The sequence below is a fragment of the Eumetopias jubatus genome, unplaced genomic scaffold, assembly GCF_037043125.1.
Source record: "Eumetopias jubatus isolate StellerSeaLion01/CBP00866 unplaced genomic scaffold, mEumJub1_p1.0 scaffold_6, whole genome shotgun sequence".
Taxonomy (NCBI): domain Eukaryota; kingdom Metazoa; phylum Chordata; class Mammalia; order Carnivora; family Otariidae; genus Eumetopias; species Eumetopias jubatus.
The window spans coordinates 112,047-132,042 of record NW_028274812.1 but is presented as its reverse complement, the minus strand read 5'-3'; the positions used below and the strand labels follow the sequence as shown (position 1 = coordinate 132,042).

The 19,996-nt window shown below is 38.8% G+C and overlaps 1 protein-coding gene and 1 pseudogene across 2 annotated transcripts in view; both read left to right on the top strand.

The window, feature by feature from the left end:
* The window catches only part of TBP (TATA-box binding protein), a 21,951-nt gene extending 1,955 nt beyond the window's left edge, over positions 1 to 19,996 (top strand). The window contains exons 2-8 of one of the 2 annotated variants that reach the window (XM_028103275.2): positions 743 to 945; positions 4,962 to 5,341; positions 9,869 to 9,956; positions 15,586 to 15,677; positions 17,392 to 17,559; positions 18,744 to 18,838; positions 19,318 to 19,996. In XM_028103275.2, the coding sequence (XP_027959076.1) occupies positions 892 to 945; positions 4,962 to 5,341; positions 9,869 to 9,956; positions 15,586 to 15,677; positions 17,392 to 17,559; positions 18,744 to 18,838; positions 19,318 to 19,397 (957 nt within the window). In that variant the 5' untranslated portion in view covers positions 743 to 891 and the 3' untranslated portion in view covers positions 19,398 to 19,996. Of the gene's footprint in view, positions 1 to 739; positions 946 to 4,961; positions 5,342 to 9,868; positions 9,957 to 15,585; positions 15,678 to 17,391; positions 17,560 to 18,743; positions 18,839 to 19,317 lie in introns of both variants that reach the window. The other variant, XM_028103276.2, reaches the window with a different exon arrangement.
* On the top strand, positions 7,605 to 8,429 carry LOC114209246 (small ribosomal subunit protein eS27 pseudogene; annotated as a pseudogene).

The following is a 19,996-nucleotide window of genomic DNA, read 5'->3' as shown; positions in this document are numbered from 1 at the left end:
CTGCTCTTGATGTGTTAATCAGCGGTCCTGTTTGAATCAGTCAGTTCTTATAGCAATCCTCAGCCAGTTAAGAATCCATCTGAACAAAACTCAACAAAAGCTCTGTCAGTAGTCACTTGGTTCTTTGGTCTAAAAGGAATAAAAAAGGTGTAGCCAGTAAAGAGCTGATGAGTTAAGGAAAACTAGATAGAGCACAGTTTGTATTTACAGGTTTTAAAGAGATCAAGTAATAAAACATGTTTTATTTTGGAGTCTGTAAAGCTTCTATCACAGTGTTCTATTAAATTAGTAGATCAGTAAATGATCACACCAAAGTGTATTGGATCCAATTCAATATTTATTGAACTTACACCCAAGACATTGTGGAGGATATAAAATATCTAATAGCACTGTGTATACAGTGCTCAATAAATATTTCTACTCAGATATGACAGTTTGCTTAGGAATTTGTTTTCCCTGAGTGTTTTTCCCCAAAGGTTTTTAACGTTGATTATGACACCTTAATTTTGAACATTCTAAGTATTTAAATATGTAATAAAACAATTTTTGTTCTATTGACAGTTTTACATGCAGTCACAATAAACATGGAAAGAATAACATTTCAGCATTATAAGGTTAAAAAAATATATTCCAAAATAGCTTCATTGTTTTTTTCCTAGTTTTTGTGTAATCTTGGAACTGGTTTATAAGACTACAGCCTGCCTGTGTTCTTATATTAAACTTTGAACTTTTTTCAAAGCAGATTACTGTTTCTTGGTGTACATGAAGATAACGCAAGCAGTTGAGGAAGTTGCTAAGAAGCGTGTACTGGGGATGCTCTAGGAAAAGACTGAATGCCGAGGCGAGTTCCAGTCCAAAGGTATTTGATTTACCAAGAAGAAAGTGAACATCATGGATCAGAACAACAGCCTGCCGCCTTATGCTCAGGGCCTGGCCTCCCCTCAGGTAATACAGCTGGAGGGAGTGTGTAGATGGGACAGAATCTGCATTGTGAGAGACAGTGTAAAAAGGAAGGAAGGGAATTTAACCATTTATTGTTGAAAATGGATTTATATGGTTTTAAGTTTCTCTTATTTTGTTGAGAAGTTCTATTAGGCTTTGAATAGGCATGATAGTGTTAAATTTTGGGAGTTTATTTGGAAGTTAAAATATGTATTTGTCTATAAATCTTAATCTTTCCATAAACATTTATGAAATGTTGATTATCGGGTCTTTGATTTTGAAAGTAACTCTAACCAAATTATTTTCTGGTTTTATTTTTTTTATGTTTAAGGTTCCAAATAACATATCTACTTTTTATTTTTTTATTTTTTTAAAGATTTTATTTATTTATTTGAGAGAGAGAGGTGGGGGAGTGAGAGGAAGAGAATGTCCAGCAGACTCCCCACTGAGTGCAGAGCCCAACATGGGGCTCGATCCCTTGACCCTGAGATCATGACCTGAGCCGAAGCCAAGAGTTGGCTGCACAACTGACTGAGCTCATACCCAGGTGCCCCAAAAGGTTACATTTTTTTTTTTTAAGTAGATATGTTATTTGTGGGGTGCCTTGGTGGCTCAGTCGGTTGGGCATCTGACTCTTGGTTTCCGCTCAGGTCATGATCTCATGGGTTGTGGGGGTGGAGCCCTACGTTGGACTCTGGGCTTGGTGTGAAGTCAGCTTGGGATCTGTTCTCCCTCTCCCTCTGCCCCTCCCACTCATGCTCTCTTTCTCTGATAAATAAATCTAAAAAAGAATATAGCCTATAAGTCAGAGAAAGGCAGTTATATGATTTCTCTCATGTGGAATTTAAGAAACAAAATAGAGGATCATAGGGGAAGGGAGGGAAAAATAAGATGAAATCAGAGAGGGAGACAAACCAAGAGATTCTTAACTCTACGAAACACACTGAGGGTTGCTGGAGGGGAGGTGGGTGGGTGATGGGCAGTAAGGAGGACACTTGATGTGGGGCACCTGGGCAGCTCAGTCAGTTAAGCGGCTGCCTTCGGCTCAGGTCACAATCCCAGGGTCCTGGGATCGAGCCCCGCATCGGGCTCCCTGCTCCGCGGGAAGCCTGCTTCTCCCTCTCCCACTCCCCCTGCTTGTGTTCCCTCTCTTGCTGTGTGTCTCTCTGTCAAATAAATAATAAAATCTTAATCCGCCCCCCAAAAAAGGAGGACATTGGATATAATGAGCACTGTGTGTTATATGCAACTGACGAATCACTAAACTCTGCCTCTGAAACTAATAATACACATATATTAATTAATTAAATTTAAATAAAGTTTTTAAATAAAAAAATAACCTTTAGATATAATTTTCATAAAATGAAAACACCCATTTTAAGTGTTTCGATAATTGTATATATCTGTATATAACTGATCTGCTGATCCATAGCTAAAGATAGTTTTGCCTTGCCTAGAATTTCATACAAACGGAATATCAGTATGTGCTTTTTTGTGTCTGTCTTCTTTCCCCAATATTACATTTGTATGTCTGCAGATTCCTTTTTTTTGCCAAGTAGTACTCAATTGTATGGATGTACCACATTTTGTGTATCCATTCTCCAGTTGCTGACATTAGGGGGGTTTCTAGGTTTGGGCTATTATGAATAAAGTTGCTGTAAACATTTGTGAACAGGCTTTGTGTATACTGTTTCTATCTCGTGGGTAAATGCATAGGAGTGGGATTGCTAGGTCATATGGTAAGTGTATGTTTCACTTTACAAGAAACACTCAAACCGTGTTCTAGTTCCTCCAGCAGCATGTGAGAGTTCTGGTTGGTCCACATCCTCACTAACACTTGAGGCCTTAACTTTTAGCCATTCTAGTGGTTGCTTAGTAGTATTTCTTTGTGATTTGAATTTGCATTTTCCTGATGACTAGTGATCTTGAGCATCTTATCAAGTGCTTACTGGCCAATTACATGTCTTCGTTTGTAGAATGTCCTTCTCATCTTTTGCCCATTTGTTTATTGGATTATTTGTCTATCTTTTATTGAAGTGGAATTGCTCTTCATGTATTGTGGATAGAGGTTCTTTCTCAGGTGTAGGTACTGTAGATGTTTTCCCTCAGTCCGTGGTGTGCCTTACTTTTTAATTTTCTTTAGTGATGTCTTTCAGAAAGTAGAAGCTCTTATTTTTTTTCTGAAGTCCATTTATCAGTTTTACTTCATCGTTAGTGCTTTTGTGTTCTAAGAAATCTTGGCTTACCCAAAGTCTTAAGGATTTTTTTCTTCATAGTTTTAGCTTTTACATGTATGTCTGTGATCCATTTTGAGTTCATTCGTATATGTGACATAAAGAAAGGCAGACCTTTCAAAAACCTTAGTCTTTTTAAATAACAGAACCTGAATGTTTTCTAGCCACTATTTTATAGACCTGTTAGAGGCAGTAGAATAAGGCCTGTACTGTTAGGGTGGCAGTATACTTTAGATCCTCCTCCCACATTCTTTCTGCCACTATGTTGGTTAAACAGTGTAACGTAAATATCTCAGTTTTGGTTTCTGCTTTCTGCCAAAGAAAGTGGGAAAGGATTATGGCTCTTTTGGATCTTGCACCCATTTGAGAATCTAATGAAAACTATGGATTCCTTCATGCAGAAATATTGGATATAATTTTTTTTTAAAGATTTTATTTATTTATTTGATGGAGACAGCGAGATAGGGGACACAAGCAGGGGGAGCGGGAGAGGGAGAAGCAGGCCTCCTGCGGAGCAGGGAGCCTGATGTGGGGCTCGATCCCAGGACCCTGGGACCATGACCTGAGCCGAAGGCAGACGCTTAACTGACTGAGGCACCCAGGCGCCCCAATATTGGATATAATTTTAAGAGGTCCACAAAGTCACTGCAGGCTCTGCAAGCTTCATTGGCTCTGTGGATTTTGGTGTTGGGTGAGAGCACTGGACTGGGTCTCAGGAAATCTTAGCTGTGATTGTGGCTTCTCTACTAGTGAGATCTGTGGTCTTAGGAAAGTCATTTAGCTGCTGCTCCTGGTGTCAGTTTTCTTGTCCTTAATGTGGGAAGAACAGCATCTACTTTTTCCTTTACCAAAGGGCTATTTTGAGACTTATAAGTTAATAAATGTAACAGTGTCTGGAAAAGTTAAGCATTTGGAAAAACAAATTGATATTGTTCTGATAGTTGCGTTGGATTTTCTTGATTTAAACTTTTTGGAGAGCAAATGATCCACCTTTTTGAATAGTATTCTAATAATTGTTGTTACTGTTATTAACACTTCAGTGTTTTCTAGTGCCTGTCATTGCATTGAATGAGTTAAGTGGCATCTCTAGGGTAAGCATATATATCATCCAAACTTGGACAAATCCATTGAGAGTGAACAGGGAACTACCCAGGCAATATACTAGGGTAATAGTTTAAACACGGACGGGCAGTCACTCCAGTTATTTCCTTTATTCTAATGGTATTAGAACATTATTATCCTGTAGATATGCCTGAAGGCCTAAGCAACTTTCTCGAGTTTTCACATGTAGTAAGTCACAGGGTTGGATTTCACACCTAGGTATAACCCCACATACTGAGCTTTTACCTCCTATGTTATGGTGAAAAGGAAAGTGATACGTGTAAGAACAGCACATGCCTTTCTTTTTTCTTTTTTCTTTTTCTTTTTTTTTTTTTTAAGATTTTGTTTATTCAGTTGAGACTGAATACTAAATAAATAAAACTGAGAGAGATAGAGAGAGAGCATGAGCAGGGAGAGAGGGAGAAGCAGGTCCCCACTGAGCAGGGAGCCCGATGCGGGGCTCGATTCCAGGACTCTGGGATCATGACCTGAGCTGAAGGCAGACGCTTAACCATCTGAGCCACCCAGGCGCCCCGCAGATGCCTTTCTATTAAGGCATCATAACCCCATTTATAATGGGAAGGCATCTGTCCTCATACCTCTCACCTCCTCCTCTACCACATAAGTGCCAGGAATACCTGATACCAGCTGGCCTAACTATACTGTTCTCCTGACTTTGCACAGGGTGCCATGACTCCTGGGATCCCTATCTTCAGTCCAATGATGCCTTATGGCACAGGACTGACTCCACAGCCTATCCAGAACACCAGCAGCCTCTCTCTGTTGGAGGAGCAGCAAAGGCAGCAGCAGGCCCAGCAGCAGGCCCAGCAGCAGGCCCAGCAGCAGGCCCAGCAGCAGGCCGTAGCGGCGGTTCAGCAGTCGACATCCCAGCAGGCAACACAGGGGGCCTCGGGCCAGACGCCACAGCTCTTCCACTCACAGACTCTCACCACTGCCCCCTTGCCGGGCACCACCCCCTTGTATCCCTCCCCCATGACCCCCATGACCCCCATTACCCCTGCCACACCAGCCTCTGAGAGCTCGGGGATCGTGCCGCAGCTGCAGTGAGTACTTTGTGTTGTGTCTTCTCCCTCACCCTGGAAGGGTCCCTTGACTGGGTGCTGCTCTTCTTTGTTTTCAGGTGGATTGGTTTAAGGGTGTAGTACTAGTGGTAACCATGTATCAACATTTGCTCTCTCTCTCTCACATGAGAAGGGGATGCTAAGCTGCCTGAGTGATTCGGTCCCCTCAGTAGAAGGCTCGCATAACATCTTCAGACATTTGGTAGCTTGTGTTTATAATTTTGGGCCAAATATATAGACACAAGCTACCAAATTGTTATTATAGACATTTTCCTGAAGCTGATTTGCTGAATCAAGCCTTATGTAATCTCCTTCCCTTGCGAAATTTTCAGTTTGGGGGAAGGGAAAATTAGTTACTTAGTCTTTGTTAGTTCATAGTGGCCCTTGTTTGTCTTCATTGGTTATTATGAGGGCTGCATATAACTCTTTGAGAGCTGTGTCCTTTCCACAAGCTGAGGATGTCCGTTCTTGTCCTAAATGGACTTTTCTACATAAATGAAATGGGTTCTATATGTGACAACATTGGGTGTGGGGTGGGTGAGGTGGGAAAACAATTTCTGGAAAACATACAAATATTCTCATGCGATGAGACGTACATAGCTTTTGCTTTTAGGAAACAGCCAAATGGAAGGGTCATTTGCAATAACTACATCATCCAGTTTTCTTGTAGACCATCTCTGGTCGTTTTTAGAACTAATAATATTTAATTGTGGGTCCTGTTACCCAAATCTTGCCTTGGGTGTTTGACCTGACACAGTTTTAAAAATCAAACAGTTTTCATTTTACTGATTTAGAGAGATAATCACTTGTGAATTCACCTTTGTCAACACCACTCCCTGTTTTGCACGCTTGTCTGGGTCTTATGGGCATTTAAGTTTGCACCCCTTGTTTAAATCATCAGTTATAACCAGTTGTGATGGGGTGTTTGTTTCTTGCTGGCACCTTAAACTTTCTGGTATTCTACAAAGCATCTAGTCAGCCACATTACTGAGTTCCCATATCCACTAAGAGCCCTTCTGGGTGGGAATTTCAGTGGCCTCTAGATCTTACAGGCTTATGAAGAATTGGGTAAATAATTAATGAATATATAAGAATATGTTTTTAAGGGGCTGACTGGCTCAGTTGGAAGAACATGTGACTCTTGATCTCAGGATTGTGAGTTCGAGCCCATGTTGGGTGTAGAGATAACTTAAATAAATAAACTTAGAAAAGAAAAGAAAGAAAAGGATTCTGGGGAGACGGCAGAGCAGGAGAAATGCCCTGGACCGGACGGCTTTGGTGAATTCTTCCAGACATTTAAGGAAGAACTAACACCAGTCCTTCTCAAACTTTTCCAAAAAAATTGAGGAGAGAATGCTTCCTAACTCATTCACTGACTATGCTGACACCAAAGCCAAAGACACTGTAAAAAAAAAAAAAAAAAAAAAAAATCTACAGACCAGTATCCCCATGATCATTGTTGGAGAAGTCCTCCACAAAATACTAGGAAACATCATTAAGCAGCATATTACACACCATGACCAAGTGGGATTTTTATTCTTAGAATGCAAGGATGGGTCCGCATATAAAAACCAACCAGTGTAATATGCCACAACAATAAAATGAAGAAGAAAAGTGATCATCCCAATTGATGCAGAAAAAGAATGGACAAAATTCAACACCCTTTCATTATAAGAACACAACAAAATAGGAAAAGATGAGACTACTTTAACATAGTAATATGTAAAAAATCATAGCAAGCCTGATAATGTTGAAAGATTTAATGCTTTTCCTGTAAGATCAGGAACAAGGCAAGGATGACCTCTTTCTCCACTTTCATTCAACATAGTACTGGAAGGTCTAGTCAGAGCAATACTAAGAAATAAAAAGCATCCAGAGTAGAAAGGAAGAAGTACAATTACCTCTATTTGCAGATGTTATGATCTTATACATAGAAAATCATGAAGATCCACCAAAAAAAAATATTAGATATAATAAGGGAATTTATTTAGAAAAGTGGCAGGATACAAAGTTAACACTCAAAAATCAGTTGCATTTCAGTACACAGTGAACAATATAAAAAGGAAATTACAAAAGCAATTCCCTTAACAACATGAACAAAAAGAGTAAACCGAGATTAACCGAGGATGTGAAAGACTTAGGATGAGAACTCTAAAACATTGCTGAAAGAATTAAGACCTGAGTAAGTGGAAACACATCTCATGATTTAATATTGTCAAAATCTTAATACTACCCAAAATGATCTATGTATTCAGCGCTATCATAGCAAAATCCCAATGATATTTTTTGCAGAAATAGAAAAGCTCATGCCGAAATTCATATGGAATCCTAAGGGACCCTGAATAGTCAAAACAATCCTGAAAAAGAAGAGCAAACCGGAGGACTGACACTTCCTGATTTCGGAATTTACTACAAAGTTACAGTAGTCAAACAGCATGGTCTTGGCATTGACACATACATATAGACCGATACAGGAGAACAAGAATCCAGAAATAACCCTTGCATGTATGGTCAGTGGATTTTTGTCAAGGGAGCCAAGACTGTTCAGTGGAGGAAGGGTGATCTTTTCAACAAATGGTGCTGGGGCAACTGGGTATCCACATACAAAAGAATGAAGTTGGGCCCCTAACTAACACCACACACACAGACTACCTCAAAATAGCTCTCCGGCGGTGACGACCTCCCCCCGAGAGCATGCCTCTTGTGGAGAACCTCCTTTACCCGTCCCCGGAAGAGGAGAAGAGGAAGTACAAGAAGAAGCACCTGGTGCAGGCCCCAACTCCTACTTGATGGACGTGGAGTACCTGGGATGCTACATAATCACCACTGTCTTTAGCCACAAATGGTGGTTTTGTGGGTTGGCTGCTCTGCTGTCCTCTGTCAGCCCACAGGAGGAAAAGCCAAGGCTTCCTTTAGGCGGAAGCAGCACCGAAAGCACCAGGAATCAAGATGAGTGTGAAACTATCACAATAAACGGGGCATCTGGGTGGCTCTGTCGTTAAGCGTCGGCCTTCGGCTCAGGTCGTGGTCCCATGGGATTGAGCCCCGCGTCAGGCTCCCTGCTCGGCGGGAAGCCTGCTTCTCCCTCTCCCACCCCCCCTTGCTCGTGTTCCCCCTCTCCCTGTTTCTCTCTGTCGAATAAATAAATAAGATCGTAAAAAAAAAAAGAAAAAGCAACTATCCCAATAAACAGATTTTGGATATAAAAAAAATAAAAACTAACTCAAAATAGATCAAAGACTTAAATGTAAGACCCAAAACAAAACTCGGTGAAGAAAACAGGACAAAACCTTCATGATGTTGGACTTGGCAGTGTTTTCTTGGATGTAACACCAAAGGCACAGGTAACAACAGAAAAAAACAGATAAATTGGACTACATGAAAATTTTAAAAACTTGTGTATCAAAAGACACTGGTCACAGAGTAAAAATGCAACCCAGAAGGTGGGAGAAAATGCTTGCAAATCATGTATCTGATAGATATTTAGAGAACTACTCAAAACCCAACAACAAAAAAAGAGCCTGATTCCAAAATGGGCAAAGGACTTGAATACATATTTCTCCAAAGAAAATACATGAATGACTAATAAGCACATGAAAGGATGCTTGACATCACTAAACATGTAAATGCAAATCAAAACTACAGTGAGATACCACCTCATACCCGTTAGGATGGCCACTGTCAAAAACAGAATATAACAAATGTTGGGGATATGGAGAAATTTGAACCCTTATGTACTCTTGGTTAAAAAAAGAAAAAAGAATACATGTAGCAATTATATGACTAAATTTGTGGTGGATGCACCACAACTTATTTGATTCAGTTTGTAAGGAGAGAAATGCTACAGGTAGGTGTGTATATAAAATTGATTGGAAGAAGACAGATGATATAGAAATGAAAACATTCATTGGGTTGATCATTCTAATTGGTCTTACCGTTGTGTATTAAGGTACACAGCTCTTCTCTTATCCAATCAAATTGTGAGCCATCAGGTTTTCAGAGTATTGCATTTTGACAGGACAGGAAAAGAATCAAGCAGCAATGAGCTAGAAACTATTGGAGATGTATTTGCAATCTGGAATCAGTATTCACAGGACAGTGATGTTCCATGCCCATCCATGATGGTTTATGGGCAATTAGTTTCATTCAAAGGGCATATAAGGGCTTCACAAAAGGCTAAGGCATGGCTCTAGGGATAGATTATCTGGAGCAAGTTAACTGCCCCATTTAAGCCTCAGCTTCATCTGAAAATGTGAGTATTAATAGTTATTACTTCATAGTGCATTGTAAGTATCAAGTGGGATAACCTGTGTAAGATGCTCACCATGGTGTATGGTAAACACTTAATAAATGTCAACAAATTAAAAAAAATTTAAAACTTAAATTAGTTTAAATTAAACTAATGTAATTAAATTTGTTCTAGTAAAACAATCGGATTTCTAGATAATGATCTAACATCTCAACCTATAAAAGTTAAATGATCATGTTTTCTTTTCAAATGTCTTGCAGAAATATCGTATCCACAGTGAATCTTGGCTGTAAGCTTGACCTAAAGACCATTGCACTTCGTGCCCGAAATGCTGAATATAATCCCAAGGTCAGAGCAATTTTAATGTATTTCAAACTATAATAATACAGGAATTTACTGTTAAAGGTCCCTAGACCAAAATATGTCATGCTTATGTTTGTTGACACCAACAAAATGAGGAATTAAAGCAAAATGTGTATCTTTTTTTTTATCGAATAGCTACCATGTGAGAGACCCTAGAGTCACGGCAGTCTACAAGTTAAACTACTAAAATTTATGTACCCATTGTGATGGGGATCCTGTGACATTAAAGAACAAAATATGTGGTATGGTTTCATTTATGTTTTGAAATCTATGTAGAAGGGAATGATACGTTCTCTGGAATTTACTTCAAAACAATTCAGTTGGAGAATTGGGGAAGGGCACTTGGGTGAAACAGGATTGGCCAGAAGTTAATAATTTTCAGAGTTGGGTAGTAAGTACAAGGGAGTTTATTATATTTTTCTGTATTTGTATAACTTTTAAGCTTTTTATAATAAAAAGATTATGGGGTAAAAATACAAGATTTTTGATGTTAAGATAGTAGCCTGAGTACATGGTAAGACTCTGCATTAGTAGATAAGCTATTTTTAAAAAAAATAGTAAATATTTGCACATACAAATGAGTGGACATTCTTTGAGGACCAGACCAGACAGACCAGGCATTTGAGTGTAGAAGATGATCAGACTGAAGACCTCTGGGACAGGGCCCTGCAGAAGACAGTTCCCCTAAAGTTGAGAACATCTATTATTAGCATGCTGTTAACTTTTATACATGGGGAGCTGATACTAAATTTATTTTGTCTAACAAAGGAAGAATAAGATTTTATATAAGAAAAAAAAAGCAAGCAGAAAGAAAAACTCAAGAATTTAACTGAATTATATGTGACAGGCTGTCTGTGTAATGTGTGTCAGTGTCTGCTTAGTGCCTCTCATTTTTGCCAGGTTAGCACCATTTCCTTTACTGAAGTCTCCCATGTCCCCCCTTTAGTTAAATTTCCAGTCTAGGTTGCCCATGAGGGTTTTACTCCTTTTCTTATTTGGTAGTATTTGAATGTTATCTTGAAAGAGTGGCCAAGTGGCAGCATTTTAGCACCTGGATATTTGACAGTGGAAGAGTAGCAAAGAATAAGAAGCATCTTAAGTATCATAAGAATTAAGTGAAATTCACTTCATATATCCAGGTTTTCTGTTTTTGTTTTTGTTTTTGTTTTTCTTAAGTTTTCTTATGCCTAACCAGAAGAATTAACTCCCAAGAATCAGTTGGGTCAATTTTAAGAATGAAGTCTTCTTCTCAAGTGATTGTTCTGTTCTGTGTCCCCCCTCCCCACCCCCAGTATTTATCCACTTAACTAACAATTGTACCAATACTACTTGGCTGGCCAATAAAATAGTTGAGGACAATTTTATTATCTGACTCTGTTTTAGCCAGTGAATTTATGATTTTTGGGGGAGTGGTTTCATTTGTTTTTTGAGCCACAATCCAGGAGCTCCTGTCTTAGTTCAGGAACTCCCCAGTCAGGGTAGAAGTCTCATACACAAAGTGAAATCATGTTCTTGTACCACATTTTGCGAACAGCACAAAATGATTAAAACCAAAGGGAAGAAGTGAGAGAAAGAAAAGGCATTAAATATACAAAGTCTGTTGTCCTGTCCTTGATTCAGAGAAGTCTTGGGAGGAAGCTGTATTTTCAGGAGTCATCACTTTCTGGAGGCCTTTTAGTAGATTTGGGGTTAGTCTTCAGGCAGAACCCATATCCATTTGGATTCTGAGTACATGCAAACTGGGGAAGGTATCCATGCATCTATTCCTGATGCTTGAGAAAAGTATTTCAGGGAGGAGAGTCTGAAACACTTTCTTCTAGACAGTTTGAAGCCAACTTCCACTGATATCTCTTTCATGTTTCTGTCTGCCTGTATATCACATGGAGATGTGTGCAGTGATGTTTCCTCTGGAAATGTAGCTTACCCGTAAGTGGGCACAAGACTTTGTATATTACACATGGGTTTGACCAGTCCAGGTTTCCCATGCTATCCAGAAGTTTGCATTAAGTCACTTTGCTCTTATGAAGGACCTACATTAGTACCTGTTTTTGCTAACAGAAAGACATCTGAGAATTTTTGCTTTTACAAAATGATAATTGTTTCCTCACTTTACTCCATTTTAGCTTACAAAAGGTTTCACAGGAATACTCCACTTTCCAGTAGCCGGGGAGACCTGTGCTTGACAAGACCAAGATATAGCAAATTAGTGGACCATTAGTAGGAGCCAGGCCAATTTTCCTAGGTCTTTCAGAAACAGTGTCATAGGGTGAGAATTTGTGGGGATTTTGAGGTGTAACTCACCTCGTCATTAGGGCTAAGACTTTAGGCGAAGGAAAATAAAACTCTTTTTGGAAACTTGGACTGTTTTAACATTGGCCTTTTAACAAAGGAAAGCTTCAATCAAAAGGAGAACTACAGACACGCTATTATTAAGCATATCTAAAGTTTTTGGTTTGGCTACTAGATCACATCTAAGTGAGAATTCAGAGTCTTGCCCTCTATTACAGTTTTTCTTGGCCTGTGAAGTAGCCTTTTGAACTTCTCAAGTTAAATATCCTCACCAATATTTTTGTAGAGTTTGAATCAATGTACATATTTGTCTCTGTCTTTGCTGGTGGCTTTTTGTTTGTATGCACATATGTGTGTGCACATGCCTAAGTATTAAAATTTGAAGATGATTTTGAGTGGAACCAAGCCATTTTGAGATATTTAAATAAAACAAAGAGAAATACAATGACTAAGTTTCTGCCTCCCACCTCAACTTAAAAACTATATATATTATTCTGTTGTCAGTGGTGGCTAAACCTCGTAAGAGCTGGTGTTTGCATAGTATAGTGAAGCCCCTTTCCCTAGAGTAGGGTGTAATCTTACAATGGATATTTCCTTCAGAAGTCTGATTTTTCTAATAAGTCACCAATTTATGTTTAATGTTTTAATTGGAGATACTCAAAAAAGATCGAAAACTCTTATTTTCCTCATGACGTAAACCCAGATCTTATGGACTATTAATATTTACTCATGATCCTCTAGTAAAATAACTTTTAGTAGAATGAGCTGTTGTAACAGAGTGTTTTATAACAATATTTAGAAGTTAAACTATATCAGTATAAAGTATACCTTGATTATGTTAAGTATATAAATCATTGAGTGAAGATGTCTAGGATGTATCATCAGGGCAAAACAGTCAGAATGAGGCAGGTTTAGATTTATTTTGATAGTTTACAAAAATAGTTTAATTTTTTTTAAGGGAAGGGAAGTAAAGTAGCTGGGTTTAGATTGGAGCATTATTTAACAGTTATATAGAAAGCAGACAAAGTAATATAGAAGTGTAGGGGTATGTTTGTCAGCTGTAACAGATAGCTAAGTTGGATGGATAAATATTAGCTGTGGGTTGAGAAAAATGTTAAGTAATGGTTTTGGAGCGAGTTTCTAAATCTCTAAAACATAACCTTGTCTTTTATATAAAAGTGAGAAAGATGTAGCCTAGGTAGAAATGTCCAAGATAAAAATTGCTGTAATAACTGGCTAAGAACAAAAATGACTCATTTAGCTACCCTTCTTTTTATGGTATGAGAATAAATCTTTATGTTTACCCAGTGGCCATTTAAGAAACCACAAAGATACTTTGATGTAAAAACAGTTCTTTTTTGCTTTTTTAATTTAGAGTAAGAATATAAGAAAAAGGAAAAGTCAGAACTTTTAACTTTTTTCATCATTTAAAGCATTTTACCTTTGACTTGGAAATGTAATATCAGCATATTAAGTAAAATGATACATATGTAATGTTGAATTTGTGATGTTAATAAACTGTAACAATTTCCTTAATAAGAAGGTACAATATTTATTACCTATTGTGCCTGGTATAGTCTTAACTATTTGTATTAGTTATTATCTTTAGCCAAAGCAAACCAATGTTGTTGCTTACAGACACAAGGAAAAGTAGAAGGTAGATGACCAAGAAATGTCTCCATTGCTGTCTCTCCATCAGTGCACGATATATATCCCTTCTATAATTGTTTAAAGTGGTAAAGTAAACATATATATCAACATTGTCCTTCCACCAAGAAATTGAATGGTTATTTATATAGCAATAAAAACTGTTTGTTGACCTGTGTTTTTATCATTATCTTAAGAACTTACCTAAATATTAAAATTTTTTTTAAGTATTTGTCTAAGATCCTAAGGTAACTAAGGTCTGGAAGTAACCGTTTGTCCATCGTGGCAAGCCTGTATAATGTGTAGCATTAGAATAATTAATCTTGTATCATTTTATTTACTTTGAATACATAGTTTTACAATTTTTTATAGTCTCCAATGAAATGATACTATTTGATCAATAAAACCAGTAGAGGGGATTTAGGAAGTGCTAAATGCTTCGGCTTTTCCTGGGACTCATATAAACTAGAATATGGTGCTAGGAGTTCTGCATGATGGTAAAATCTGAGGGAAGACGGCATTTTTAAACTAACATTGCTAAAGCAGTCTAATTTGTTAGAGTCATCTTGATTAGAAATATATGAATTTTTTCTTTTTTTTTTTTTAAGATTTTATTTATTTATTTGACAGAGAGAGAGAGAGAGAGCACAAGTAGGCAGGCAGGCAGGCAGAGGCAGAGGGAGAAGCAGGCTCCCCGCTGAGCAGGGAGCCCGATGTGGGGCTCGATCCCAGGACCCTGGGATCATGACCTGAGCCGAAGGTAGACGCTTAACCTACTGAGCCACCCAGGCGCCCCTATATGAATTTTTTCTTATGTAATTACACTAGTAATGGAGGCCATTAATTCAACCCATGGCTGAAATATGTTCCCCTTGAGTTATAATGTTAGCAATAAAAACATTGTTAAAACTTAAAAAGTAGAAATTAAAGATAAGAACTTTTATTTTTTTTTTCTTATTTTGCAATTTTGTAAGTGTTAATACTTCAATACTGTTTCTAGAAGCCAGTTGGAAACAGAGGGTCATTTTACTACATACTGGTATGTTTGTAATCTGATTTACTCCCTCTGGAGGTAAAGAAGGTTTATCAATCTATTTGCCAAAAAAATCATTAATAAAACAGAAAAGTTACAGTTTAGAAGCTAGCAAATCTAAGGTAGAAAGAGACACTGGTATTTATTAAGGATGTCATAGGTAAGGTAAAAAATTTGAAAATATATTTTTTTATGGGGGGGAAGGGCAGAGGGAGAGGGAGAGAGCGAATCCCAGGTAGACTCCATGCCCAGCGCGAAGCCCGACGTGGGGCTCTATCCCACACCGCCCCCCCCCCCCCACCGCCCTGAGATCATTACCCGAGCTGAAACCAAGAGTCATTTGCTTTACTGAGTCACTCAGGCACCCTGCAGATATTTCTTGTTGTAATGTCTGTGAAAGAATACACAGATCTTGGCTCAGCGTACTTAGTAGTTACTGTTTATTCTGCTCCCTGTGCAAAACCATGCATGCTGCATGGTGATGTAAGAGAATCCTGTATAGGAACATATGTCAAATATTATGAGAACTCTATGTTTAACAGGTCTTTCTTATCAGTTGTGATGTTGTTTGTCATTTTCTTGTTCTCCTAAAGGAAATCAGCAGTTTGGCATGACCTCATTAACGATTATTTCTGACCATTTTAGCGATTTGCTGCTGTAATCATGAGAATAAGAGAGCCCCGAACCACTGCACTGATATTCAGTTCTGGGAAAATGGTGTGCACAGGAGCCAAGAGGTAGGTTTAAGGAGTTTATTCTCCTGGTCATATATTATCATGATTATTTAGTTGCATTTTATGTATGTTTGATAAAATGTAACATCCAAGTTATTACTAAGGATCCCTTTATGTAAAAAATTCTATATATAGCACGAATTCATCCCCAAGTGAAAAAAAAATTGGTCAGGAATCACAAAATTCAGAGCTGATGGTGTGAGAGTGTACAGATCTGCTTGGTCCTGGCAGTGAACAGTACCATGTGTGTTGGTCACAGATGCCTGCTGCCCCTTGTTGTAAATAGTCTGCCTCATGAGTGTCAGGGTTATGCAGGTCGTAAGGATTGTACCCTTTTCATAAAATGGCTGTTGCCTACATTCTGCATCTGTTTGGAGTGATCCTGTCTATGAAGGTTAACACTTTGGGACCTTGACTTTAAACCTTGTCTAACAGACTCCACGTAATTGGTAGAAGGCAGAGGTTGGGGAAAGAGTAGATATAATATATCAGCTTCATAAAGCTTGAACAAATGAAGTAAATTAAACTTTTAAAATAAAAGATAATTCATATGACTTGGAGTTGTCCACACACAGAGGGGGCTGTGGATGCTTTTGCTTATTGGATGAAGGGACAGTTATTGTTGTGGATATTGTGGTTCCTGGTCTCTGAGTTTTTTTCAGAAGGCAAGATGTGGGTCTATCCCTGGCTTTCATATAAGTCTTCGTTTAGGAGACTTGCTTGTTTCCCCTGGACGGAGCGTCGAAAGCTTCTGGTTTATTAATCAATGCTAGATGGTTTTTTCTTTCCCAGACATGCTTTTCTTTCTTTCTTTCTTTCTTTTTTTTTTTATTATTTTTTTAAAGTTTTTTTTTATTTATTTGACAGAGAGAGACAAAGCGAGAGAGGGAACACAAGTAGGGGGAGTGGGAGCTGGAGAAGCAGGCTCCTTGCTGAGCAGGGAGCCCGATGCGGGGCTTGATCCCAGGACCCCGGGATCATGACCTGAGCTGAAGGCAGACGCCCAACGACTGAGTCACCCAGGTGCCCCCTAGACATGCTTTTCATGTGCACTGTTTAGCTCTCTTTATCCATTTGCTACACACTGAATAGTATGTATCTAGTTTATCAAAATAGGAAGCTGCAAATAAATTTATTTTCCTCAAGAAAAAAAAAGCATTGCATGTATGTATGCTTAATTTTTGTCATTCCTGACCCCTGTACTTGAGAGTCTTTTGTTCATGATGGTTTTGCTTTTATTTTGCTTTTCTTAATAAGCTCTATATTACTAAACCATAGTTTTATCTAACCGATGAGTTATAAGAATGGATAATGAGAGATTTGACATAAAAGAGGACAGAATTAGTGTATGCATTAGACAAGTATAAATCTCATCAGTATTTTCCTATCAAAAAGAAGTTGTTAGTTTTCATCTCAGGATTGTGGGCTAAAATATAGTAATAGTAATGATAATGGTGATGATGAGATACTCCACTTTGTAAAACCTGGGCATATCAGTAATTTGGTGCAGGCCTTTAGTTATCTGTCAAGGACATAGGAGTACTTTATAATAAAATAGTTAGTGTCTTTTGTTCTTTTCTCTTACTGGAAGGGGGGTGACATTTTGTACTTTTTTAAAAAATAACTTTTCTAGTTTTGACTTTTTATAAAGTTACTCATCTGAATAATTATTTTAGGTGGCTTTGACTATGACTATCTCACTTTTTCCTTTCCCTAGTGAAGAACAGTCCAGACTAGCAGCAAGGAAATATGCCAGGGTTGTACAGAAGTTAGGTTTTCCAGCAAAGTTCTTGGACTTCAAGATTCAGAACATGGTGGGGAGCTGTGATGTGAAGTTCCCTATAAGGTTAGAAGGCCTTGTGCTGACCCACCAACAGTTTAGCAGGTGAGTCTGAAACGTATTGCCTGTGGCAACAGTTCATTTATAATCTGTGTAAACATTGTTCATGATAAAACATGTGCAAAACAGTATGTAAGTGTAAATGATGTAGTGACAGATGTATTTAATGAAGTTTCTCCCTTACGTCTTGGAAAATATATTATTCTCACCATTCTCCTACTTCCCATTTCACTTATTGACATCTATAACTCGCCTTGACTGGGATGAAATTGATTCCCTGTTATTTTACTGCTCAGTAAATGCATTTTAAATGCATGAATTAAATCCACAACCTCGTCTATCAATTTTTATCCCCAGTTTTCTGAATTATTTCTTCTAGTGAACATTATATGAGTTCTACCTGCAAAGTATAAACTTGAGTGAAATTCTTTCCTCTTATTTTCCCTGCCACTTACAAGGCCACTGCCCACCTCTACAGCCTCTCTGCTCCCTGCACCCCTCAGACTTGCCCTGCCTCTCTTGGACCAAGGCTTTTGTATATCCCAGGGTTTTTTTTTTTTTTTTTTTTAAGATTTTATTTATTTGGCAGAGAGAGACACAGCGAGAGAGGGAACACAAGCAGCAGGGTGGCAGAGGGAGAAGCAGGCTTCCCGCGGAGCAGGGAGCCCGACGCGGGGCTCGATCCCAGGACCCTGGGACCATGACCCGAGCCGAAGGCAGACATTTAATGACTGAGCCACCCAGGCGCCCCTAGTATATCCCAGTTTTATACCTGGCACCCTCTTGTTCCACTTTTCACCTAGGAAACTTCCACTCGCATTTCAGATGCCCACCCAAGTGTACCTCCCTCAGAGAAGCCCGTCCTGCGTCTCCCAGTAGGTTAATCACAGATACCGTAACTGGTTCAGGCTGTCTGAACTGGGGAAATGAGGCTGCTGGGGTTCGAATCAGACATGCCACTCGTGAGCCTTGATAAGGGTCGGACACTGAAGAGCATAAATCTAAAGGTCTCGTTTGTACAGCAGAAAATCCAGACTCATTAGAAATAGTTTGTTAGTCCTCAAGTACTGATGACAGGTCGCCCTCACTGTCCTTAAGTTCTCCCTCCTCTGGGTTCATCTCCCGGTGAGTTTGTGGTTTAGTCAGTATTTTCCCTGTGCAGGTCCTCATTTTACCTAAAGCATGGGCAGCTTTTAATTTCTAAACTCTTTTTGCCATTTTCCTCCTAGTTACGAGCCAGAGTTATTTCCTGGTTTAATCTACAGAATGATCAAACCCAGAATTGTTCTTCTTATTTTTGTTTCTGGAAAAGTTGTATTAACAGGTAAGTTGTAACAGGAAGTAGTGTCCGAAGGTTTGAAAGGGTTTCGAGAACAGCATTTTCTCAGTGCTGAGAAGTAATTTCGAAGACTGGGGACAGGTGGCTAGCAAGTGCCTTCGCCCCTTTCTTCTCCTCCACCCTAACACTGATGAGAAACATATCCACCAGGGGGAGTGAGAGCAGGGAAATCAGACCACAGCAAGACCTGTAGTGGGGAGAGCAGGGAAGGTGGCCATTACATTGGTTAAGAGATGGCATTTTAAGGTGGAAACCCTTCTGTAACTCTTTGAGATTCATCAACAATGCCATTTGGAGACAGTAGGGGAAGGTTCAGAAGAGCTTGCTTAAAGACAGCAAGTGGGAGAATAATGGATGAGAATTGTGCTTATGGTTTTAAAGTAATTTTATTTCAAAGTAATTTTACCTCTTTAACATGTTAAGAAAAGCTATTTCAGACTCTCTTCTCCAACTTGTCTTTATAGGTGCTAAAGTCAGAGCAGAAATTTATGAAGCATTCGAAAATATCTACCCTATTCTAAAGGGTTTCAGGAAGACGACATAATGGCTGTTACGTACTCCTGCCTCTGCACCCACTTGTTTTTAAAACAAATCAATTTTGGTACATTTAAATGGTGGTGTTGTGGATGGCCCCGATTTGGTGAGAAGATGGCTGTTCTGTGGGTTGTGGCACCCGGTGAAGCTCTCCATCCTGCGTTCCCCGCAGTGATGCCGGGAAGTGGTCTTACTTCTGCACAGAGAACTCTGCGGCGCTGTGTAAGTTGCTCATACTGTGCTGCTGTTTGTGCAGGGCTGCCCGTTTATTTATATTTAGATTTTAAACACATACTGCTGTCAGCAGGTTGGTTTGAAGTACAAAACTTCAAGTGTTAAAGCCACCTCTACAATTGATTGGACTTTTTCTTTTGTTTAATTTCTTCCCCATAAACCACAGTTTTTATATTTCTACCAGAAAAGTAAAAATCTTTTTTAAAAGTGTTGTTTTTCTAATTCGTGACTCCTAGGGGTTATTTTTGTGCCAGACACATTCCGCCTTTTCAGTATTGCAGGACAAAGTAGCCGTATTAATGAGAACGAATGGCTGTACATATTTTTCTTCCTTCAGAGTACTCTGTACAATAAATGCTGTTTATAAAAGTGTTA